Source organism: Nymphalis io, chromosome 24, assembly GCF_905147045.1.
Source record: "Nymphalis io chromosome 24, ilAglIoxx1.1, whole genome shotgun sequence".
NCBI lineage: Eukaryota > Metazoa > Arthropoda > Insecta > Lepidoptera > Nymphalidae > Nymphalis > Nymphalis io.
The window spans coordinates 5,690,135-5,716,609 of NC_065911.1; the positions used below are offsets into that span (position 1 = coordinate 5,690,135).

Here is a 26,475-nt window from a genome sequence, read left to right on the forward strand (position 1 = left end):
TGTATACACTTGCTACAACCCTCTAGTTGTTAGTTTCAGAAGAGGAGGGATGTCAGTCCTATGGCTATTAAATCGTTGTAAACCATACTTACTCAATCTCATATATTTTATTTAAAAGGTTTCTAGGTTACATTGATTCTAATACTAGCGGCGCAAAACGATTTATGCGAGAAAGTGCTCGGCCCACATGGGTCGTAACGTGGTATTATTTTCTTTCTCAATGAATGGATTATCTAAAGCACAGAGATCTTATACTAATATTGATTGCTCATTATATTTGCTTTGCGGTTGGGTATCGTTATTGTAAATATAAGGATATATAAATATATATATATATTGTATGTATTTGACTAATTAACAGTTAATATTGAAAATAGTGCAGTTAAAACAATAATGAACTAAGTTTACATAAATAACAAATACAATTAGTACACTAAAAGAAAGATATTAAATTTACATTTCATTTTTTAATGTACAAATTTGCGCAGTGCATATTTACTATATAACGTTTAAAGTTAATTATATATAAAGACTTACATATTTGTGGATACAAAAAATTAAATTCGTTTCTTGTATTTTGTACTAAGCCATGAGCACGAAAGATAATATTTGATCCCGTTATGTTAAGTTTTTATCTTCGTTTAAGTGCCTTTGTTTGTTCATATAATACACTTACGTGAACACCTTATAAGTTGCGATATTGTTTAATAAATAATTTTATATAAAACAAGAATATTGAACAAATTTTTCAATCATTTTCAGTTCATTTTTGTTTAGATAATTTAAATTAATACATAACCGGTAAAAGTTATGCGATATATAACTTTTATTATCAAAATATCAACAATATATGTATATGTGCATTATTCTGCACGGGATGAAATCTAAATTACGACACGCTTTCGAAATTATAATAATTTTTAAAACGGAAGTCGTGCGCAGGAAAAGTACAATTAGTGCAACAGCGAAGCTCTAAATAGACAATGCAAACTTGACGCACGAGATCGTTGACTTATTCAAACAATAAAATTATGTTGTAATTAATATAAATGTATTGTGTTTAGTTAAATATAAACCCACGGCTTTGTTTGATAGCAAACGCTTTGCGAAATCCTATAGACAGCACGTTGTTTTCTTGTCAATATCTTTATATTTAATTAATTAAATAAATTAATACATAAAACCTATGTTGGTATTTCTGTTTCAGCCTTTGTTTTGAAAATGAAGCATTTATTAGTGACTTATTTACAACAATAATCTAGAAAATTCTTTTTTCTAATTGAAAGTTGATATAAAATAATAAACGTAGCTCAACTTTAATGGGCTAAATTTTAATATGTAATATAATTATATAGTAATATTTTTCTTGGTTTTGTTTGTTAATACTAGTTTAGAGGTATTAGCGACCTGGGACGGTTCAAAAGCGCCATACTAGACCATTAATTTGCGTGACTTAGCTAGATTGAATGCACTAAGTGATATCTAGCGTTATATACAGTGCTTTAAATACTACTGTTACAAGTGACGCATATAAACTGACGATACATAAATACCTAAATCTTACTAGGATTTTAGAATTGTTCGAAACAGGTAACAAGACTCGACAGTTACGAAGTCTTTTTAAATTAGTCGGTTATTCAGTTCAGAATGTACATATTATTAGAATAATGTAATATTTCTACGTATGTAAAGCATAAGTGTTAGTTTGGACGTCATTGCCAATTACAAAAAACCTTAATCTTTTGATAGAAGTTTATAGAGTATGTCAGTCATTTGAAAATACATGATGCAGTTAAATTCGGTTATTTATTTGATTTATTAAATCTTAGAAACACCAATAGAAACGCCAATAATATTAATAATATATGCGTGTCTAATATCCATGCATAATAATTAACAAACAAGATAATTATATTTTGTTTTTAGAAGTAATCACTTTAAAATTTTTATATAATGTTTAATAATAAAGTTACAATTAGCATGAGCTAAAATAGAAACTGGAATTGTTTTGTTGTTCAAAACTATGGCGATACTTATCTAGAAGTTCCAATTAAATTTGACTACGCTAGTTTTAACCTAATTGCATGAATACAGCTTATTAAAAAGCTAATAAACTCGCTTTAAGTGACATTTTATTACAAGTTTACAAGCAATAAAACAAGGTATATACATAAAAATATAATATAAAACCCATTTGGTACAATAATTAAATATTTTTCGTGTTGTTCGTAAATTTACTCATAATTTAATATAAAAATATCAATTTTTAATGTTTACCGTTTGCTTTGTAAATTGTTTGTTGATTTTGCGTAATGTCCGAACTGAATAGTTTCAGTTGAAAATTAGAGCGGTTTTTCGGCTCAACAATGTATACTGAGCTGGTTCCTTTTGCGAAACAATTTTGTTAAATTTTAGTTGTCGTCGTTTGTTTGGTTTTGTATTGTGTGGCAATAAAATTATTTATTCATAGTTATCGTATATGAAGTGCATTAAAAAAATAATGTTTACTAATATTATGAATGCGAAAGTTAGTTTTATGGTTTGTTTTTAGTGACGTCTTAATTACGTAACCGATTATCATTAAGTTTTGCATACACGTTGTCAGGGGGTACAAAAAAGGAGATAGATTACCTAACACCTCCATCACAGGCGAGCAAAACCGACGGCGAAATCATGTCCCTGTTTTTTTGAACACATGCTGGTTTCCTCAGTACGTTTTTCTTCATCACAAAAAACCCCGTGTAATGTTATGCGTACATTAATATAACACATACAACAGAAACAGTGTAATGCCCGACATTGAACCCGAAATCTTCGCTTAAGATCGTCCTTATCTACTGAACAATCTTGTTTCATTTATCAAATGTATGTATAATTTAAATTATATAAATATTCTTTTATTTTTCCATGACCGTCCAAGTACAAGATCAGAGCACAAGACCAATCCAATTGCATCGTGGGGTAAGACAGGGAGATGTAATCTCACCGAAACTCTTTACCAATGCATTGGAGGACGTCTTCAAGACGCTCGATTGGAACGGACGCGGCATTAATATAAATGGCCAACACATTACACATCTGTGATTTGCCGACGACATTGTCATCATGGCGGAGACTCTGCAAGATTTGGAAGAGATGCTAAACAGCCTGAGCGATTCTTCAAGACAAGTAGGTCTCGGGATGAACAGTGAAAAGACCAAAATTATGGCAAACCGTCATGTATCCCCGAGACCAGTGGTCGTAAATGGCTCTCCACTTGAAGTTGTACAGGAATATATCTACCTGGGCCAAACTATACAACTTGGCCGGTACAACTTTGAGAAGGAGGCTAAAAGAATACGTTTGGGCTGGGCGGCATTCGGGAGGTTACGTCATATTTTTGAATCGTCGATCCCACAGTTGCTTAAGACCAGGGTCTTCAATCAGTGCGTCCTACCTGTAATGACTTACGGTGCCGAAACGTGGACACTTACCGTAGGACTGGACCACAAATTTAGGGTCAGCGAGCAATGGAACGTGCGATGCTTGGGGTTTCTCTGGCAGATAGAATCCGAAATGAGGACATTCGCCAGAGAACTAAAGTCACCGACATCGCGCGTAGAATTAGCTCGCTGAAGTGGAAGTGGGCTGGTCATGTCTCCAGGCGCATTGATGGCCGATGGAGCCGACACGTGTTAGAGTGGAGGCCACGCTTAGGCAAACGTAGTGTAGGACGCCCTGTGACAAGATGGGCCAACGATTTAAAAAAGGTGGCAGGTTCGGGATGGATGCGGACTGCCCAAGATCGGGATGGTTGGCGTTCTATGGGGGAGGCGTTCGTCCAGCAGTGGACGGCAAAAGGGTAAAAAAAATATCTTTTTGGATACAAATTAAAAAAGCCCGTGCAACTCTGTACACGTGACCTTTTCATAAGAATAGACTCACTCAAACCTTTATTATGATGTTACACTCATATTCGACCTTGAAATTATACCATTAATAAAATATTCATTTAAAACTATTATTTATATCCAACAACAATACAACCCTAACAGTAATCCTATTTGTGATAAAGTTGACATTGCTAATGCGATGTCAGACAGGTTTCATTTGTTGCTCGTAATTGTGTGATTAATGATAAAGACACATGTAACGTTGAGTTTCGGACGTATTGTCATATAAAAAAACTTATGAAATATTTTAAACGGTGACCTTAATATATGTTTGATGTAAAACGATGTATCTACCTGGAGAATTTTGACAATTTGACCTTTTTACATAGTATGGTTCGTTACTTAAGAAATTCTCGAAAATTATTCTATTCTGGGCTCTCTATGGACTATGAAAACCCCAATGCCTCTCGCTTTTTTCCTTCTCTCTCTCAGGACTTTACTGACGAGATTTTTGGTGCACCATATTAGTCATTCATATTGGATTAATCAAATTTATGCCAATATATAAAATGCAACTATAATGTGAGAAAGAAGGAAGAGAAGAGATTCTTGAAAACATATAACTTACCCGATAATTTATAACAGATAGTTAAATAAAACAAAATATATAAAAATATGTGTTTTTTGATAACTTACTGGTGTTATTTGTCGTAAACTCCTCTACTTTTATAATTACGGTGTTGTTTTTAATACTAGATATAATTAAAGCTCGTCAAAAAGACTCGTTAAAATTATAATCTTTGACCACGGAAACAAATATTTAATATAATGGGCTATTATTATTTATATTAATCATTTGGGATTATTAAGTTAAAAATAGTTTTTTACAGTTCTCTTTGACCTGATGCATTGTGCGATCAGTTGATACTGACATCAGTCACAGCCGATTAAATTACTATGTCATAACATGACACACAATTCAGTACGCTAACAATGATATTATTATAAATAACCTGATTTTATTTTAAATTTACGGTTTTAATATAATTTCTGGGGCAATCTATACTAAAATTATGAATGCGAAAATAACTGTATCTGTTATGCGGTCACGGTTAGCCACTGAACTATTTTTGATGAAAATTAGTATAAAGCGAGCTTAAACCCTAAGAAACGACATAGTCTAGACTTTTGTACCTATTACCTGAAAGGTAGTGTTATGCAAACAACATATTTGGAGTGCAACCGTAATTGTTTCGATTTATTAAGCAAAGAAGACAAGTTAAATTTGGTTTTTGCAAACAAGCAACGATCTCCTCACTCAGGAATTATATTTAGAATTTATTCTATTTTCAGAGACAGTGTGTTTTCTTTAAATTAAACTAAAAATATGAAACTAAATATTTTGCTACTATGCTTCATTGCTAGCTTGTAATTGTACCGAACTGATTCTGAAACGTGGAATTATAATAGGTTTTTGTTTGTTTTCATAATGCAAAAGAGTTAAAGATGAGTGTGTTTGAATACTGACTACTTTCTAGAAATTGTACATCTCACAGATTGTTCCTTCAATGTAAAAAAAGAAATTACATAGAACATGTCGAGAAAATAGACTTTTCATGTAGACGGTATACGTGATTGTATATAAATTCTAATTTTACAATAATTTTCGTATAAATCGCAACCTCATTGAGTTTAAGAAAAGGTTAGTATAGAATGTAACCTGGAAATGTCACTGGGCTAAAGTGAAAATTATGACGTCCATTCGTAATTGTTCATTCATATCCATATTTCACGGCCAATACCATATTAATTTGCTGATGCTGATATTTATGTAATATTTAAAGTAAGAAACAAATCAAAAGAATCGTTTTAGATCTTTTATACCTATGATATATGATGCTGGGATGCTCTACTTTGGGTTGATGGGCTAAGGTAATAAATGTGACATCCGTTCGTATTTGTTCATTCATTTTCATACTTCATGGCACGTACCGTACTAATCGCTTGCCAAATTGCTGAAATTTATGTAGTAACATTTAAGCAAAAGATAAAACGATCGTTAGTCTATACCCATTAAATATATGGCTAACGTCTTTTCTCTGGTCTGCTGGGATAAGCAGTTTTAGAAAACCTATAGACTATACTTTGAGCTATGTTTACCGAATAATATATTATAATAGACCGGTTAACACTGTTTTACATAAAATAAATAAAACTGTCTTTAAATAAATAAATCATAGATTGAAGACAAAATATTTTTCCGAAAAAATAAGCAATAGACTCATAATTACTGGTGGTAGAGCTTTGTGCAAGCTCGTCTGGGTAGGTACCACCCACTCATCAGATATTCTACCGCAAAACAGCAGTACTTGGTATTCTTGTGTTCCGGATTGAAGGGTGAGTGAGCCAGTGTAATTACAGGCACAAGGGACATTAAATCTTAGTTCCCAAGGTGTGTGGCGCATTAGTGATGTAAGCGATGGTTAACATTTCTTACATGGCAATGTCTATGGGCGTTTGGTGACCACTTACCATCAGGTGGCCCATATACTCGTCCGCCTACCTATTCTATAAAAAAAAAATTAAAGTGTGACTTTACCAGACTGGCGCTTTCAAAAAGTTGCTATAGCAGCGATTGTTCCTTGTATAAGCGTTATCCCACAACAACTTCACTACTCACTTAAAACTCTTGACTTACGTATTTTAACATACGTTTTAACATACGTTTACGTATCTTAACATACGTTTATTTAACTAAAGAAAGCTGCAATATTCAACACGCGTAGAATAATACGAAAATTTACGCAGTCAGACAAAGATCAAGTCAATTTTGGTCCGTGATCATTACTTAACGGTGTATACCGAGACATACAAAATTAAAACTAAAATAATAATAAACCTATTAGTTCAATTTCAAGCCAATACTATAATTATGTGTAGTCAAATTCGTTATATTAATGAAATATTTAAAGACAGTACGAGACGATCGATCGATATTCCTACTACATATATTTTTTAAAGAAATTCTTTCTTCGAATAGTAACAAAGTGTTTTTATTCACGAGTCCGGAACGCGGCTATGAATATTAAATTTTGTCAAATGACAGATACTCGTGCCAAATCTTTATTGCCATTTCTACTTCGTTCTGTATAACTTTATATATATCCACGGTCACAATTTCCCCACTTCTGGCACTTTTTAACCGTTAACATTGAAATAAAATATGTTCAAGTTGAACAGTTCCGCTTGCTTGTGATACTCTGTGGTTTAAAAATTTCTTAATACATACATAACTTATTTGCAAATCTAAATATATTTTTGAAAGATATATTATAAATCCTTTTACATTATTCACACACCGCCATCTGGTCCCAAACTAAGCAGAGCTTCTACTATGGAAACCAGACAACTGATATACTACATATACTATTTTCATTTTGTAAATACATACTTATATAGATAATTATACCCAGACTCAGGACAAACAGACACGTTCATGTACACAAATGTCTGTCTTGGGTGGGAATCGAACCCACAACCTTCAGCGTGAAAGGCAAGTATCTACCAACCACGCCAACCGGCCTGTCAGAATTGAAGAAAAGATTTTTTGCTAGAGTACAAGTTGACGCTTTATATGTTTATATCCACTCATCACATATTCGACCGCCAAACAGAATTAGTATTGTTGTGTTCCGGTTTGAAGGGTGAGTTAATCAGTGTACAGGCACAAGGGACATACCATCTTAGTTTACAAGGTTAGTGGTGCATTAGCGTTGCAAGTAACAGTTAATGTATGGGCGGTATTGACTACTTACCATAAGATGGCCCACATGCCAAACCGAATACCAATGATATAAAAAAAAATATAGAATATCATAACAGTTAATTAGCAAGTTAACACACGATATGATTATTATTACACAGTAACAGCCTGTGAATGTCCCACTGCTGGACTAAGGCCTCCTCTCCCTTTTTAAGGAGAAGTTATGGAGGTCATTCCATCACGCTGCTCCAATTCGGTTTGGTGGAATACACATGTGGCGGAATTTCAGTTAAAAAACACACATGTAGGTTTCCTCACGATGTTTTCCTTCACCGTATATACGAGATGAATTATAATCACAAACTAAGCACATGAAAATTCAGTGCTGCTTGCCCGGGTTTGAACCCACGATCGGTTAAGATTCACGCGTTCTTACCATTGGGCCATTTCGGCAATTTTTTTTTGCTTAAAATTGATATATACGAATATGATTGCAAGACATATTTAATCTCTATGTATGAAGCTCGATTCTTAAATTGTTTGAAGTGGAAAAATTATTTTCTGTACATGTGTGCACTCAAATAAACTACATACAAACATTTAGTAGTAAACATTGTACGCTATGCATTGCGGGTGTATGTATGTGTGAGTGTCACTGGCTTATAACAACAGATAGGGCCAACTGATTGTCTGTGTGTGTTGCTAGCTGTTGTATAAAACTGGACTATTAATATTAGTGTATATGTTATCTGGAAGCTGAAATAAAATTTTGCTAAAACTATTGTAAATGAAAAAGTTTTTGTCCGGATGTTTGTCCTTCAAGTTTATACTACGACGGAATTTTAATCAAAGGCATATAATACAATTATGTCTTGTAATATACCATCCTATATATTACTTTTAATTCACATAAATGAGTTGAGCCTATAAAAAGCCTTAAATAAGGTTTATCGGAAAGAGGTTTTAAAATAAAATAAAAGTTAGTTTCTCGCTGGGTCCACTTTGTATCATCCGACTGGTTGTGTTGACAAAACTATGCCACTGGCCAGTCTTTAGCCCAGCGTTGGGACATTAGCATGCTATCACTACTTACATAAGTAAGCACTATAACTCCTTCCTAATTCATTCATGCGTAGCTAACAGCTAGGCATACAATGTCTAAAAATAAACAATAAACTATGTATGCTAGTAAGCTTATTCCCTTTGAATTTTCGATTACTGACATGAGTTCGTACTTGACAAAGGTTAGTCAGCCCTCGACCTCTCAAGCACGAGGGGAGGTGTTTATGAGCCCGCATATTTCCACCCTCATACCCGCACAAGATGCCGCTAAATGACCGTGAAAGTCGTTCGGAATTGTCCGACAATTTCATTATATTTCGATACCTTTGTTAAGGCAAAGACTTATTTATGATAAGCTATAAGTCAGTCTTTATTTTATACAAAAGAATTACTTATTTTAGTTTTAGATAAAAATAACTTGATTTTTTTATTAAACTTGTCAGTACAGGCTTTTTTATAACTATTGATAAAGGTTAATCGGTACCCATGTCTAATTTTTAATCGTTTTCACAGACAGAGACACCAAAACGAAAATAGTTTTCGTAACTTTTAATAAGCAATATTAATTTTAACAAAAGGTAGTTCTATTTTATTTGTTTGTATATACCTGGAGTGTTTCTCAAGGTTTTATTTTAGTCCTATAAATTAATACAAAACTTTATTTTCCTTTTTAAATAAAATCATTTTAATAAATTTTACAACAGAAACTGATTTATGATTATTATTTTTAACGTAAGTGACTCGAGAACGTGTTTTTGTTCTTATGGTCACAAAAAAGAAATATATAATAAAAAAACACTTTTTTATATGCCGTCTGCATTTGTTTAATACCTCTTTGAAATATTTTCTTATTAAACATATCTCAATATGTTCATAAAAATTTAAATGAATCTCGTATTTTAAGTAACTTAATTTAAAGAAAAAAATTGTATAGTTTTGTATAAGACTAACATAATGAAAAAGTCTAATTGTAAATCCCAAGAGTTAGAAAGGGACAAAAGCATATCAATTTTGATGAATGATTTAATTGGTATCCACAGGAAATTATTAACTTATGGGGTCAATGACTCACGGTCCAGACGTCTGACATGGCTCATATCACCCATTCAACCAGCCACCGTGTCAAAGTTCAACCATTAAAACCAAATGATCATATCAGACGTATTACATAGCCGATTTTATTTCTTCGATTTTATTTTTTATCAATTCGTAATTGCTACGAATAATGTATGATTTAAATGGTTAGCTGTAAGCGATTTGTACGCGCTACGATAAAGTTTTATCGTTAACAATAAAGAACATATAGGATCCATTTAAAAATTCACTGTAGATCAATAACCACGTTTTTTTTTTTAATTCGAGCGGATTGGCCACTTGCTGCGAGCGGTCACGTTTGTCTACATATTGAATTTATAATAATTAAAATTTGTAAACCTTTCGTTGCTCTGCTCAGGCGCTTCTAAATATCTATATTATAAATGCGAAAGTAACTGCTTTCACGGCTACACCACTGAACCGATTTTAATAAAACTTTGTATTAAGCAAGATTGAACAACAAGCAAGGACATAGGATACTTTTTAATACCTAAGATCTATCCTTCTCGCCGTAAAACGTGGCCGAAGCCGTGAGCGAAAACTTGTATGTATATATAGCTGATATATATGTCCCTTGTGCCTGTAATTATATTGCCTCGCTGACCGGAAACTCACATTATAACAATATGGATACGAATTGTGGATTAGGTAGGTAAATGGTACGCGGTACTTATCGTAATGAATTTGTAGTGTTACAAGTTAAGATTTTTATAATTTATTAATATTTAATTTTGTCGAAATTTGTTCAAATCACTTCGGCTCTCAGTGATAACAGACGTACGAACAAACATAATAAACGCATTAAGCTCATTTGCGTCGTCGGGTACGATTGAAGCAATGGTTGTATAGATAAGGATAACTAGGAAGTTATTGGCCGATTACAAATAGTCAATGTTCATTCAATGATAGTTAATTGTCACACAATGTTTCTATGTATTTTTCTCTTTTAATAAAATAGTGCTTAATAAAAAATCTATACATACCTTCAGATATACAATAATATGTTAGAAGGTGAAGTCCACATGTGTACGTAAAGTATTCTAAAGTGTACATTCGATTTTGTTTTTATAATTCATCTTGTGCTCGGCGGTGAAGAGAAACATCGACACCTGCATGTGTCTAATTTCATTGAAATTCTGCCACATGTGTATTCTACCAACCCGCATTGGAGCAGCGTGGTGGAATAAGATCCAAACCTTCTCTTCCAAAAAGGAGAGGAGGCCTTAGCCCAGTAGTATCGGAATCCCCACTAAAAAACCAGCGTTACCCTTTCCGTCTTAACGTGGAGCGCCACGGGATCGCTTTCGCATGCTACCGTGACGCTTTGACACGACAATACTACCTATTTGTAGTAGGTTAAAATCGATTTTCTAGATTATATACTGACCTTTTGTGTACCCTGATGTGTACTCGTATACAAAATTTCATGATAATCGGTTTGGCAGTTAAGTCTTGAAAGCGTAACAAACAAACAAAACTTACTTTCGCCTTTAAAATATTAGTTAGATTGTGAATTGAAGCTAAAAGAAAAAAATTAAAGTTTGACTGCGGTCAAACAACCATTTTATATAAAATTAGTATATCGAGTGGCAACATTTCAGAAATATTTTATCAAAACATTCTCAAAAATTAGAACATATGTTATCTAGGTAGTGACAAAATAGAATTGAATGAAATGATTTTATAGCAGAGACGTCACGGCTACGTCACGTGATCGTCATTAATGCGAAAATAAACCCTTTATTTATAAACGTGCAACACTTTCCCCGACTTTGTTCGTGTGGACTTTGAATATGAGACATTTGGATTTTAAATGTCATCAAAGCTGTGTCAAGAGTTTTTTTAATTTATTATTTCAAGTAGGTAGGCAGACTGGCAAACGGACCAACTTATATTATGTGGTTGCTTTTTACAGTGCCACTAACCATAGTAAACATTGTAAAAAAATATTATTATCGATTCCTTATAACATCAATGAACCACCAACATTGGGAACTGAGATGTTACCTTGGGAACCAAACACGACAATACAAGTATTTCTTTTGGCATTAGAATAAATGGTAAATGGATGGTACCAAAACGGGCTCGCAAAAAGCCCTATCACAGAGAATTTTAGCAGCAGTTACTTATAAGAATATTAGACGCCACTGAAAACTGGCTGATGACGCAACACTTGATACAGTCTGTGAGTGTACTTTTTAAAAATGGATACTTCAATACTACGTTTTTCATAACTTTTAAAATTGCTTGTGTAACTTACTGCTATTATTAATTGCATGTCACGCAACGTGAAATACATCGTAGTTTTTTTTTTAATTGTTTTGGATTTTCATTTCAAGCAATCACCATAAAGAGTAATATGAATCCATCTCGTATTTTCTGTACGATTCGTGCGAAACAGAGAAATTATTTATTGTTTTTCAATCATTGTTATCAATGGTAATACGATTATTCAAAAGTATATTACAAATTGACAGTTAGTTTGCTTTGTCTGTGTGATATGCCTGTATATTACCTTGTATCGCGAGAAAAAGAAAATATAGATATATTAGAAAATATATTATAAACTCTGTATGTCAGTGTCGTTATGAAATTTGGTATGAACCAAGCTTCAACATCAAGAAAGGACAAAGGATACTATATTTATACCTAACATCCAACTTTCGCCGAAAAAAGCAAACGAAAACGATTGTATAATATAATAAAAATAGTAATATTGTCCTCGTCGTGAATAAGTAAAATAAGTTTCATTATGCAAATGTGTTACGTCGACTTACAGGTCGTAACTATCAAACGACCAACTGCCTCATTCGGCTATTAACTACATATAAGGCTGCTGATATTGTGGCCCTGAGTTTCGATCCCGGTCCGTGACAAAAAAAGACTTTTTTACTTTGAAGCATTAAGTTGCGGCTTTCAATCAATATTAAGGTTCTTCAGAACAATCCTTTTTAACTTGCCGCCCAAACTTCGACTCTATGCCTCATAGTTTAAGCTATGCATTGATTCGCAATTATGATTTTATAATTTACATAAAAAACTCAAATAAAATTTCATTAACTTGCAAATTGCAATAGTTCAAAGTGCAACATAATATTATGTAAATCGCAATTCAAGTAGGCTCGTTTTAATTACGTCACTTATATACTACAAGTTGGTGAAATGCCAAGATCACAACAAACTCAATTCACAGCGTAAGTTAACAATAGCGAAGAAAATATTGCCCATTAAAGTTTAAAGTTTGTGTTGCATTATATAGTTTAATTTGTAGCAGCTATGTTGTTGGCTAACTTAATGTATTGATTTTCTTTTATTAGTTACTTTAGATACTTTACCAGCCGAGATGGCCCAGTGGTTAGAACGCGTGAATCTTATCCGATGATCGTGGGTTCAAACCCGGGCAAGCACCACTGTATTTTCATGTGCTTAATTTGTGATTATAATTCATCTCGTGCTTAACGGTGAAGGAAAACATCGTGAGGAAACCTGCATGTGTCTAATTTCATTGAAATTCTGCCACATGTGTATTCTACCAACCCGCATTGGAGCAGCGTGGTGGAATAAGCTCCAAAAAAACCTTCTCCTCAAAAGGGAGAGGAGGCCTTAGCCCAGCAGTGGGACATTAACAGGCTGTTACTGTAGTTACTTTACGGGATTAAGGATATATATATATTTTTAATTAATAATAGGAACAGAGTGGCAAATGGGCTATGGCTAATGATGAATTGTTACCACCGTCCGGCAATAAACATCGGCGCTATAAGAAATATTAACAAACTATGGAAGCTTGTTGCCTACCAACATTGTCAGCTTAGAGGTAATGTCATTTGTGCTTGTAATAACAGTGTTTCACACACCATTCTAAGCGGAACACAGCAATACTAAATAGTTTAGCGGTTGTATAGGTGATTGGAGTGGATCCTACCCAGTTTGCCAAAGTCATAACGTTGTAGATTTTTTTTTTAATTAATGATGGTTTATCTGTTTTTATAAACTAATTACGTTTAGGGCTGTCATATTAAAAGGATTATTCTGGACCGTGTTAGGATATGCGCAAACCAGAGGCTCCTATCTATTACTATTATCGTTCGGTCGGACGGCAATCAGACATGACCGAGAGTGATCATGCGCATAGCCAACAGCTTTATGTGCTTTGTGATTCATGAGTGTGTATCACTACCTGCCTAACTTTGGGCTGCTTAATACTGAGACTTTTTTTTCTTTATAATATAGAAAGCACATTTTATACAAGTCTGGTTGTGTTTGTAAATAAAGACTTTTACTCGTTTTTTTAATACTTTCAATGTGCTTTTAATTAAAAAAAAGTTTTGTACATTTTTTTATAAACTTAGCTTATCTTTATTCAACCAAATGTTAATTGTAAAAAAATTTGATATACTTTCCACGGTGGTCGTTTAAGTGTTGCATAGCATTGCAATAACCCGAAGGCAGGGCAGAGCAATACAGAAACAGTATTGCAGGCGTGTGTGAAAGCAAACACGATTATATTCTGTATCCCCTCTTACTCATAAAAAAGGATGGCAATCCTGCTCGATCGTAGCGTCATGCACCGCAGGACCAATGACTTTGCGTGCCTTCGAAGATCTTAGAGCTTAACTGGCAACATCGTAATTCGATGTCATCGTAATTGATTCGAACCGGGATTCGAATCGGCTGTCCTGCCGCGATAAGCTAAACGCGATATCAAGGTTGTAGTGACGATATTAACTGAGAACAGGGTTTATGATCGTTTAACTACTTCCTACATTTTTTTTGTGTTTCGATCTGTGCCTCTAATTGAAGCTCAATAGCTTAACGAATTTTAATGAATTTATTTATTCTAGCGAAGTGGACGTGTTAATATACTGGTGGTAGAGCTTTGTGCAAGCTCGTCTGGGTTAGGTACCACCCACTCATCAGATATTCTACCGCAAAACAGCAGTACTTGGTATTGTTGTGTTCCGGATTGAAGGGTGAGTGAGCCCTTATGCTTGTAATTACACTTATTACAAGCACAAGGGTAATAACATCTTAGTTCGGACATTTCTTACAATGCCAATGTCTATGAGCGTTGGTGACCATTTACCATCAGGTGGTCCATATGCTCGTCCGCCTTCCTATTATATAAAAAAAAAACCTAAATATTTTTTGGTATCGTTATGTTATCGATTTCCCTTACCAAATAGATAAAGACAATCAACAGTCTTAATATTATGTTTTCCGATACTTTCCAGTACTGTTGTTTGAAATACGACTTATTGTTAATTTTTTAGATGTCTTCTACTAACGCTTTTCTCAAAGATTTTCTATATTACTACGTAATATGTGTCTTAAAACTTTCTAACATCGACAACAATAATGATAATATATGTAAGTAAGTTGGATTTGTGTTAATAATAGTAATTCAGATTTTTTCAGATGAACCACATCTAGAGGGGTTCCATTATTAAATGTAGATTGTATGAATTTTTAGTATTCAATACAATTGTAAGAAATATATAAAGAATCCATCTAAAACAAATATGTTAATTTTTTTCCTTAAGCGCGATTTAATGAACAAGACTATAACTTATTCTACGTAGTTATTATAGCAGTTGACATTGGGAAAGTATACGAACATACATGGTTAGCATATTATTTTGGTATGCAACACGCGATGTTGTGATTGACAGACAAATGATTTACGCTGTGGCCCGTGAGCCATACGTGGAAGACCAGTTCGCAACATGACGTCGAATAAGGGTTGACTACCGTTCTATGTAGGTACTTATTAAATTAACTTATGTCTTTTGTAGTGTAAATATGTTAGTTTTTAAATAAGATTTTTCTAGTGATTAGTATCAACATTGAGGAAAATTATTAATTGATACTCGTAATATTTATAGAAATTGGAATTTCTTTAATTATTTTTTCTTAAAAAAATCGATATTTTTTTTGTCTCTTCTCGATCGTATTTTAACGAAGACTTGTCACCCGGATATATTACAATATTTTTTTAGATATACTTAATTATGTACATTAATAAGCAATTTGTGTTTCATTAATATTAGATACGTATTAGAGCTTGACCCTTGATAAAACCATATCTTACGCAATATACAACACAAATAATTTATCTGTAAGGAATGACTTTTCGATGAAATATAATAATATTTTTATTCACGCGGTCGTCTGTTCTAAAGGTAGGCTAACTTTATGCCTGCGTTATAGGTAACAGTCGACTGATAAACATATATATATATATATATATATATATATGTTTTTTAGCTCGTCTGGGTAGGTACCACCCACTCATCAGATATTTACTGGTGGTAGGGCTTTGTGCAAGCTCGTCTGGGTAGGTACCACCCACTCATCAGATATTCTACCGCAAAACAGCAATACTTGATATTGTTGTGTTCCGGTTTGAAGGGTGAGTGAGCCAGTGTAATTACAGGCACAAGGGACATAAAATCTTAGTTCCCAAGGTTGGTGGCGCATTGGATATGTAAGCGATGGTTGACATTTCTTACAATGCTAATGTCTAAGAGCGTTGGTGACCACTTACCATCAGGTGGCCCATATGCTCGTCCGCCTTCCTATTCTATAAAAAAAAAATATATATATAATTTGTATGATTTTTTAATAAATAAATAGTACATCCTTTTATATATAATTCACCAACGCCAACGGGCCAGTCAAATATAAAATGTATAAAACAACGTTGTCGTAATATTTGTTCACATTAACATTACATAAGTACTACAGTTAAGGACTTAATCCTTAACGTAGTAGCTTCATAAGAAACAGGAAAAGATTCAATGCCCTTTGCGTGATCGTAGCGATGAGTCACAGGTAAGGCTACTGTCCGACCAGATATCCGACTCTTAAATATCTCTCACGACTCGCTTCGCTTCGACGGACGACTGCTTGCGATCCCTGAAAACGATTTATCTAAATCATATGATAATAGTTCTGTCACTAAGCCAATAAAAACATAAATAATATAACGTTATTAGTTATGTGTGCCAAAAGTTATTAATTATAACATATTGTTACATCTTACAATAATACTTATGTAAATTAGCGGCACCATTGTTCAATGTTTATCTTGAGAGGTCAATATTTTCGGTTCATGAATATACTTATTAATATTATACGCTTAAGGAAATTTCAGTTTAAACGTTAATAATAATTGTATATGCATTTTTATTAAAAAAACTAATCTTATTATAAAAAATAAATATCTTATGATTATTTTTTAAATATAATATTATAAAAATAATTGCATTATGAATATAATTATGTTATATAAATAATAAATATAGATTATGTAAATTTAAGGAAAAGAATGAGTGATTCATAATTGGTACCGCATTGTGACATCGCGGCCTTTGATAAGAAACATCACAATTATCTATAATTGTTACAACATTTATCTAATTGTAAACTAAAATTTTAATTATACATTTTTTTTTCTTTACAGATAAATCTCGAAAGAATGGAGCTAACGAAAGTAATGAACCAATTATGAAAAAATAATAAGGCATAGATCCTTATGGTCGAATTGTTACAAGTCAATGTAAGGTGGTCCGGTGGCCGGGTTCGGTGGTAAGGTGGCGCGGTGGCACGGTGCAATGGATACGTTGCATGTGGGGCACGGTCACAGCAAGGGATCGAGTAGGAGCCAGTCGCCCTCCGCGGCTGATTTACGCGACCCTGCGGTGGTGACGGATGACGTCATTAGGTCGAGGGTGCAGTCGCCGTCCACAGCACACCATGTAAGTCTGTAAAAGGTTTTGTTTTATATTGATTCTTAATATACGACTTATTTTATTTCATCATCGTCATCATATCCTTGTCTCTATTTCATTTGCTTGGCGGTAGAATATGTGACGAGAGCTACTTACCTAGTAATAACCTAATTGAGCACAAAGCCCTCCAAACAGGCACATATACGTTAAAGTGGTCAATAATTCAATGAAACATGAGGTCTTTAACATTTGACATGCATCTTAATAATTTGCTCAGTTTAGTTGCTGATAACGTTATCAGGCAACAAGGACGTGGCGAGACGCAGTTTTGAAACGCTTTACGCAAACATTAGATAGAATTTATCAAAGAAAATTGACTTCCGTTTTTTCCAAGGTTATATTTGTAAATGTTTTAATTATTTTAAAGTTTAAAATAAAAGTCGTACAGCTTTTTCGAAATTTTAATTACTTGGTCATAATAAATGCGTATTATGACGATGTCATCTTGATCGATTGATCTATAGTGCACAAGTGTGTGAACAAACACAAGTACACTCACTCTCATAATCCGATGGGTCGGCAAATCCGAAAGAGTTCAGGTGCAGGACCAACGGCTTTACGTACTTTCCGAGGCACGGGAGTGTACACACTTACAACTTCTAAACTCCGGGCGGCTACTGAGAAACTTCGATAGGAAAACCCAATAACTTTTTATCGGCCCGACCGGGGGGGGGAGGGGTTATTATAAATCTTTATCGCTTGCATGCGTTAATCTTTGAAAGCACGTTCTAAATTTGAAACTTTTTTTTTGCTTTACATGGGCCTTATATTGAGAATTTCACTGTAACCCTTAACTAGTAACCTAGTAACCAATCTGGCGAACAGACTAAAGCAGGCATTTATAATTAAAATTTAATACTAATGAATTCGCGTACAGTACAGTAACAGCCTGTGAATGTCCACTGCTGGGCTAAGGCCTTGAGGAGAAGGTTTGGAGCTAATTCCACCACGCTTCTCCAATGCGATTTGCTGAAATACTCATGTGGCAGAATTTCAGTGAAATTAGACAAATGCAGGTTAAGCACTTAAGCACATGAAAATTCAGTGGTTGCCGCTTGCCCGGGCTTGAACCTACAATCATCGGTTAAGATTCACGAGTTCTTACCACTAGGTCATCTCGACTATTAGTTCGCGTACAGTTGATTATAATTTAAACCTACAAGATTAGGTTTGTTTCGAGTTTGTGTGTGGATAGTGGGAGAGGGGGCTACGTCTAATCAAAACTAATTAGGTCAGGTCAGTTCATCTACTCAAACTGTAAACTAGTTTGTATCTATAAAGTTTTTAACTGCTTCGCTAGTCTAGATAAGTAGTTAACTATAAAGGCAGTGGGCCCTCATGTCCTAGGTTTAAGTTCCACGTCATTAAAAGTTACGGGAGTTAGGAATTTGTCAGGTTCACAATTGAGTGTAAGCACGTAACGTGCAAATTTCATACGCGTTTTCGTCAATTTTTCAGTATTGAATAGAATAAGATAATGTCGAATTTCGATCACTCATAAAGACTATAATAATAACAAGTAATACGTAATATGAGATTATTATAATTCTAATAAACGACACTTCTATTGTTCATGGTGTAAAACCAAACACCGATGTATAATAATTACCGGAAACGCAGTCAATATCAATAGAATATATACTCGAGGCCGTCATTTTAACAATAACATTGTAAAATTCCGTTCAATTTACACAAACATACAAATTGTTTTATTTTATTTATTTTGTCTGTTGTTATTTTTTATTGTTCTACTACTAAATATTGTTATAATGTACACTCAATGTTGAATTTGTCGGTAGGGCTTTGTTAGGGTCTGTTTACCGTAAACGTAACAGCCTGTGAATGTCCCACTGCTGGGCTAAAGGCCTCCTCTCTTCTTTTCGATGAGAAGGTTTTGGAGCTTATTCCACCACGCTGCTCCAATGCGGGTTGGTGGAATACACATGTGGCAGAATTTCAGTGAAATTAGACACAAGCAGATTTCCTCACGATGTTTTCCTTCACCGTAAAGCACGAGATGAATTATAATCACAGATTAAGCACATGAAAATTCAGTGGTGCTTGCCCGGGTTTGAACCCACGATCATCGGTTAAGATTCACGCGTTCTTACCACTGGGCCATCTCGGCTCTTGTTGTTGTCGTTTATTGTTCTACTACTAAATATAATATATAATGTATACTCAATGTTGAATTTGTTGGTAGGGCTTTGTTAGGGTCTGTTTAAGTGGGTTCAAATCACTCGCTAGTTATTTTAGTACCACTAATTCGAACTCCTCGATAGTTTATCTGATTACACGCATAAGGTACGTCTTAGTTAAAAAAATACTCAAATTTACTTTTTTCGAAACGGCTCTCACGTTACCTTTTAAATTTTCCTTTTACAGGATTGCATTGAAGATTCGTAATGTTGATTTTAATGAACCCGCAAGAAATACAGTAGCTTCGCTTTTACTTTAATGAAATTACATAGTCAACTATATACAATTACATTTATATGTATTATGTGAGTCAATGAATACTAGCTCCGTGCTTTTTATTATATATATATATATATATATATATATATACTAATACTGAGTAATATAACATGTTTACTGCCTCGTTGGTCTAGTGGCTAGCATTAAGGCCGCTGATCCCGAGGCCCTGGGTTGAAACCCAAGGTCGGGCCGATAAAAAGTTTATTGGAAGTGTGTACAACCCTGTTCCTCGGAAAGCACGTAAACATCGGATTATAAGAGTGAGAGAATAGAGAGTGCACCTGTGTTTGCGCACACACATCTTACACAGTTGGCTAATCTCACTTGTGATTGGCCGCTGTGGCCGAAATCAGTCAGGCGGACTTCAATATATATATATATATTTATAATATAATAACAAGAGTTATATTTTTTTCCTATTCCAGGATTCATCGCGTCACGGCGAGACCAGGGCGCACCATGTCAAGTCCCATTCCAGAGACCTCGGCAACAGCCCGCTATCCAGTAACACCACGGCGAATAGTTCTAGAGAGTAAGTCAATATTTATCGGTTAAACATAACAGCATTTTTAATGACTCACTCAGTCTCTATAATTACAGTAACAGCCAGTTTATGTCGCACTGTTGGGCTAAGGTCTCCTCTCGCTTTTTTTGAGGAGAAGGAGGACACATACAAGTTTCCTCACGATGTTTTCCTTCACCGTCAAGCACGAGATAAATTATAAACACAAATTAAACACATGAAAATTCAGTGGTGCTTACCCGGGTTTGTACCCACGATCATCGGTTAAGATTCACGCTTTATAACCACTAAGTCATCTCGGCTAATTATCTCTACAATTACATACTTTCAATTAATTACTACTACTTCTTAGCAAATATGTATAAGCTGATAAAATATTACGTTAGGGATGCTAGAGGAGATTATCACCCTTGAGTTGTATTGCATATAAGGAAAACAAATTACAATATTATATATTATAACAACACATGAGTATTTCCAATGATTTTTGTTCCTCCATATAATTAATATTTATTATATACTAGTTATCACTTGCGGGTTTCTACGCGTGATGGGGGCAGGTGTTATGTCATTCCTTGGCGTTTAAACCTGCTTTATTCTAAAATATATCAAATTTCACCGGTAAAGACGTGAAAGTGTAACAGACACACAGACAAACGGAGTTACATTCGCATTTATAATGTTAGTATATATAAAACAAATAAGATGTCTATTTACTAAATGTGTTATGTATAGGGTTTCTGAAAAAAAATAATGACACCAATATTTATAACTAATTATAATGAACCAATCATTATCATTCATAACAAAGCACAACTTGATTACTTATCGTCATGAACTTGTCTTAAAAATCCAGACATATTAAGAAAAGATCGCCGACTTGGCGATTAGTCGCTTAGGTCGCCTCTTGAAAATATTCCTTTATTAAATTTCATTTGTTACAATAAGCAGTTATTATAATAACAATGCCCATTACTGAAATTACTATCTCCGATTGACATAAAGCTCGCGCCAGCTGACGAACAGACTATAGCCCAATGGGTCATTGAACTTTTATACATCGTTAATCGGCCCGTAAATCATTGCGATATTGACGCATTGAATTTCTTTTCAGCTTAGAAGATTCGCCTCAAAAGAAGAATATGTCGAATATATTGGCACCTGGTGATTACGCTTACGCGGTATGCAGTCCTAACGTCTCCTATGCATTATCGTCAGCCGATGAATACGGCTCGCCGGCTTATCGAGGTGAACATTTTATTATTGTCTATAAAATCTCGCGTTCTCGGTAAACTTTTATGATTTTTATGATCTATTGATTTCATGACTTTTCATATCCTTTTATTGGATGAGAGTATTTTTGGTGTTTTTATTCGTCGGGCGAGTCACTGCTCTAAGATATTAAAGATTATAACATGAAAATAGCTATAAAAACAGATATGTTATGGCTTTCGAGTATCTGACCAAATATCTTCCTTATTTAAAGCACTTGGATCATACTTGGTACAATAGTATTGCAGCTACGCAATTGTGCAATAAGTATGTAACTGAGCCATAAAATATAAATCCCAACAATACAAAAACATAAACTGAAAAAAGAAATAGATATATTAATAAAATAATAAAAGAAAAACAATGTTTATCTTATTTATCTTTTAAAAATACATGAAGGGGGTCGGATAATTTATATCCATAAAATAGTTCAAACCTTCTGTCATTGAAATTTTCGAATTGTATTCAACTTGTATCTTACAGTGTGATCATATATTTTCATTATTGAATGTGTATATATTATAGTTACGTTTGTCTCAACTAATTAGAATAGCATACGCAATGGTTGTCCATCAAATGATTTATTTAAAATGTTGGTAATTTCTAAACAATAAGAAGCGTGCCTAATTATAATTACATGGTTGGTTTGTGTTCGGAGTTAGAATATTGATTTTTGTTTTAGATAACATAGATTGGTGAACGGGCAGATGGGCTAGCTGATGATAAGTGGTCACCACCGACAAAATACATTGACAACCGGAACACAGCAATGCTCGTGGGTTCTTTGAAGGGCTTGAATAAAGCCCCACCACAGGAATGTTATATAATTTGTATTGTTTTTCTGTTCGCAGGTCAGGATGGAGACTATATCAATCAAGGTATACTTTAATATTCTATTACGTAAATAAATTCTAGAAACTTCTTAAAAAACACATTTATATACGAAGCCGTATACATTTTTTTAAATATAAAAATATATTAATTCAATGTCAACCAAACGTGCCTAATTAAAATAATTAATATTTATTATATTCATTATTTTAAATAATCGAAGTGTAAACGATCTCTTTTTTTCCTGTGTATTAATGATTATTAAATTTTACTAATTGATAAAAATGTTGCTTGATAATGTTTCGTTGATTCAAATACATTTAACTAATGACGTATTGTGGCAATTTGTTATATTGGCTTAACAAACAAATATAATAAAAAATGTGAGATGTTTTTTTCGCTTATTTACACTGTGCCTACGTATACTATAATCATTTATTATTGCACATTTATTTTCGTTCACATTGATTTTTATTTAGCTCCAATGCGGGTTAGTGGAATACACATGTGGCAGAATTTCAGTGAAATTAGACACGTGCAGGTTTCCTCACGATGTTTTCCTTCGCCGTAAAGCACGAGATGAATTATAATCACAAAGAAAGCACATGAAAATTCAGTGGTGCTTGCTCGTAACCCACGATCATCGGTTAAGATTCACGCGTTCTTACAACTGGGCCATCTCGGCTCTCATAAAACTAGTTTTATATATTTTAGTTGGTCAATGATTTGCATAAATACATTTGCATATTTAGTAATTATAGAAACAGATGTAGTAACAGCTGTATAAGAGCAGGATCAAGATAGCTGACGGTAAGAATACGAGAAATTATCTTCTACCGCCAAAATGCAATGTGTTACTTTTTTTTAAAAAGACGAGTGAGCCAGAGTGATACGAGGATCTTTAAACTTTGTTGCGTTTATATATTTTCGAATTGATGTCGTGAATGAATAGTACGTCAACTGCTGGACCATACAAAAATATGTTAAGTACAAATAATATATTTTTTTTTTTATAGAATAGGAAGGCGGACGAGCGTATGGGCTATCTGATGGTAAGTGGTCACCAAACGCCCTTAGACATTGGCATTGTAAGAAATGTCAACCATCGCTTACATAGCCAATGCGCCAACAACCTTGGGAACTAAGATTTTATGTCGCTTGTGCCTGTAATTACACTGGCTCACTCACCCTTCAAACCGGAACACAAAAATAACAAGTACTGCTGTTTTGCGGTAGAATATCTGATGAGTGGGTGGTACCTACCCAGACGAGCTTGCACAAAGCTCTACCTCCAGTAAAAAATAATAGAATAAAAAGAAAGAAAGAAATTTGTCTATACCATGGGCGGTGATGACCACTGTGGCGTTAGTATTTATGTAACATTTATTTCAGGCGACGAAATGGATGGTGGTGGTAACGTGACGTCAGCGAAGGCGCAGGCGGCGATCGCACACCTCAACAGTAAGATCGAACGTACCAAGGACCTGATACGTCTCGAACAGACCATTAGAGATGGTAAGGTTTCAAATATACTAATATCATTTGTTAGTCAATATTTATCTCTGACTGAAAACAACTGACTGCTTGGTATGCTTTCAAGGTTAAACCACTGAACCGATTTTGATGAAGTTTGGTATTCAGCAAGCTTGTACTACAAGGAGCGACATAGGCTACGTTTTTATGCCAAACACGTAGCACGTGGACGAAAACATGTGTTAAAAATAAGTTCGTCTTAAAGTTTTATCGAATATAATATAATAGCGATCTTTCTTATAAATTTAATTTCAATTTTATTCCTAGGAAAATATTTTAAAATGATACAAAAAGTCTAGCCTTTTTTATCGTTTACATAGTTCAGCTTTTTGTTACTTATCTAATTTTATTTGTCTACGAGTAAATACATTGCTTCTTCTCATTTATTCTCGGTAGAGTTCACATTCACAGCTTTAATCACAAAATTTTTAATTCATTAATAATTTCCAGACAACGTAAACGAGTACCTGAAGTTAGCAGCCAACGCCGACAAACAGCAGCTACAGCGCATCAAAGCGGTGTTCGAGAAAAAGAACCAGAAAAGCGCACTCTGCATCGTCCAGCTGCAAAAAAAGCTAGATGGTTATAACAAGAGGATTAAAAACTGGGAGGTATGCCATAAATACTATGTGAAGGAGCGTGCTAGCGTGAGCCAAGCGACTCCCGTGAACGGGGCCCGCATTGCACATCATTCAATCGCCTGGCTTTGAAAATCGGGTTAATAAAGTCGGTGGTGACAATCGTTGCTGCTTGTTTTTTTTTAAATAAAATAGTCAAAACGGACAAATAAGTCACCTGATGGTAAGTGATCACCCCGCCAATTAAGATTAGTGCTGTAAGAAATATAACACTCACTCACCCTTCAAACCGTAACATAACAAAAGCGAGAATTACTATTTGACAGTGGAATATCTGATAAGTGGGTGGTAGCTACTCAGACGGGGTTGCACAATGCCCTACCACCGAGTATGTTCACATGCGCTCACTGAACACACAAAACAAAACATACCACCATACAGCCAGTTGGACTAAAGCAGTAACCTTCACGAACAGCGAAGGATCGGCGTGTGTACTTATTCGTGCCTTTAAGTTGATAGTACAGAAACGTTTTTCGACAAATGACGCGCGATTGTGAATTTATTTAAATAACGTGTCGTTTATAATTAAAACGTTTTTATATTTAATTTCAGCAACACGGAACAAGTGGACAGTCACACAGGCAACCTCGAGAAGTTCTAAGAGATATGGGACAAGGGCTCAAGTTAGTTTTCTCATAGTAATTACTAGATTTTAATATGGCTAAAGTTGTACCTTAGACTATCTCAAGTGGCAAATATTTTGTTGACAGTTCAAAAGTAAATTTACTTAAGTAGTTAGTAATTAGCACTTATTAAAACGTCATTTTACAGGATTAAATTAAATCTAGACCTAACATCGATTTGGATAACTGGACCAGTTATATGGATCATAGTAATAAAATTAATTAATTATGTTCAGTTATATTTTGTATATCCTGCATGTATAATCGAATGTGCAATCGAAGAATAAAATAAAAGATTTATGCTTATTTAGTGTCAAGTTGTTTTCACTTTAAAGTTTTCCGTGTTCCATAGGAATGTTGGTGGTAACATCCGCGACGGTATCACGGGCCTGGGTGGTAGCGTGATGTCAGCGCCGCGCGAGTTCGCGCATCTCTTCTCGCGCTCCAATCGCTTCGGCTCCGCGGACAACATCGCACAGCTCGCCGGTCGGTACACACGCTAGCCGTCTCTGTTGCACTTATACCGCTCCTATACACACGTTTCTCTCGCACACTGACGTCATAACTATGACACATATATATATATATGGTTGTTGCTTTACCGCGAAGCTTCACTGGCGCTTATTTACAAAATATATTTTTTCTCTTTTTATCTTACTTGTACACAAAAACACAGGTATGTTTTGTTTGTTACACCAAACTGCCTATTGTAATAAAGCCGTTTTGAAGCTATGTCACGCTCACAATAGCTACACACTACAACCATATTTTATTTTATTTTTTTAATTTAAATTCTATTCCTTAATCGAATGCATTTAAATATTAACATTTTTCTTACGAAACATTTCTTTATTATTCAAATTATTTCTTAAATAATCTTCTTAGATCTTAAATTATTTCAAAATATATTTCTTCTAAATTAAAAATATTGTAGATCACATTATACAATAATATCCTCTTTGCACTAAAATTATTTTAATTAAATCTTTACA

The 26,475-nt window shown here is 34.2% G+C and overlaps 1 protein-coding gene across 5 annotated transcripts in view; it reads left to right on the forward strand.

The window, feature by feature from the left end:
* The window catches only part of LOC126777871 (transmembrane and coiled-coil domains protein 2), a 47,419-nt gene that overhangs the window by 10,128 nt on the left and 10,816 nt on the right, over nt 1-26,475 (forward strand). For all 5 annotated transcript variants that reach the window (XM_050501124.1, XM_050501125.1, XM_050501127.1 and 2 more), the window contains exons 2-9: nt 17,258-17,552; nt 20,489-20,595; nt 21,701-21,834; nt 22,710-22,736; nt 24,082-24,204; nt 24,673-24,833; nt 25,413-25,483; nt 25,836-25,969. In XM_050501124.1, coding sequence (XP_050357081.1) covers nt 17,409-17,552; nt 20,489-20,595; nt 21,701-21,834; nt 22,710-22,736; nt 24,082-24,204; nt 24,673-24,833; nt 25,413-25,483; nt 25,836-25,969 — 901 coding nt within the window. In that variant the 5' untranslated portion in view covers nt 17,258-17,408. The remainder of the gene's footprint in view (nt 1-17,257; nt 17,553-20,488; nt 20,596-21,700; nt 21,835-22,709; nt 22,737-24,081; nt 24,205-24,672; nt 24,834-25,412; nt 25,484-25,835; nt 25,970-26,475) is intronic.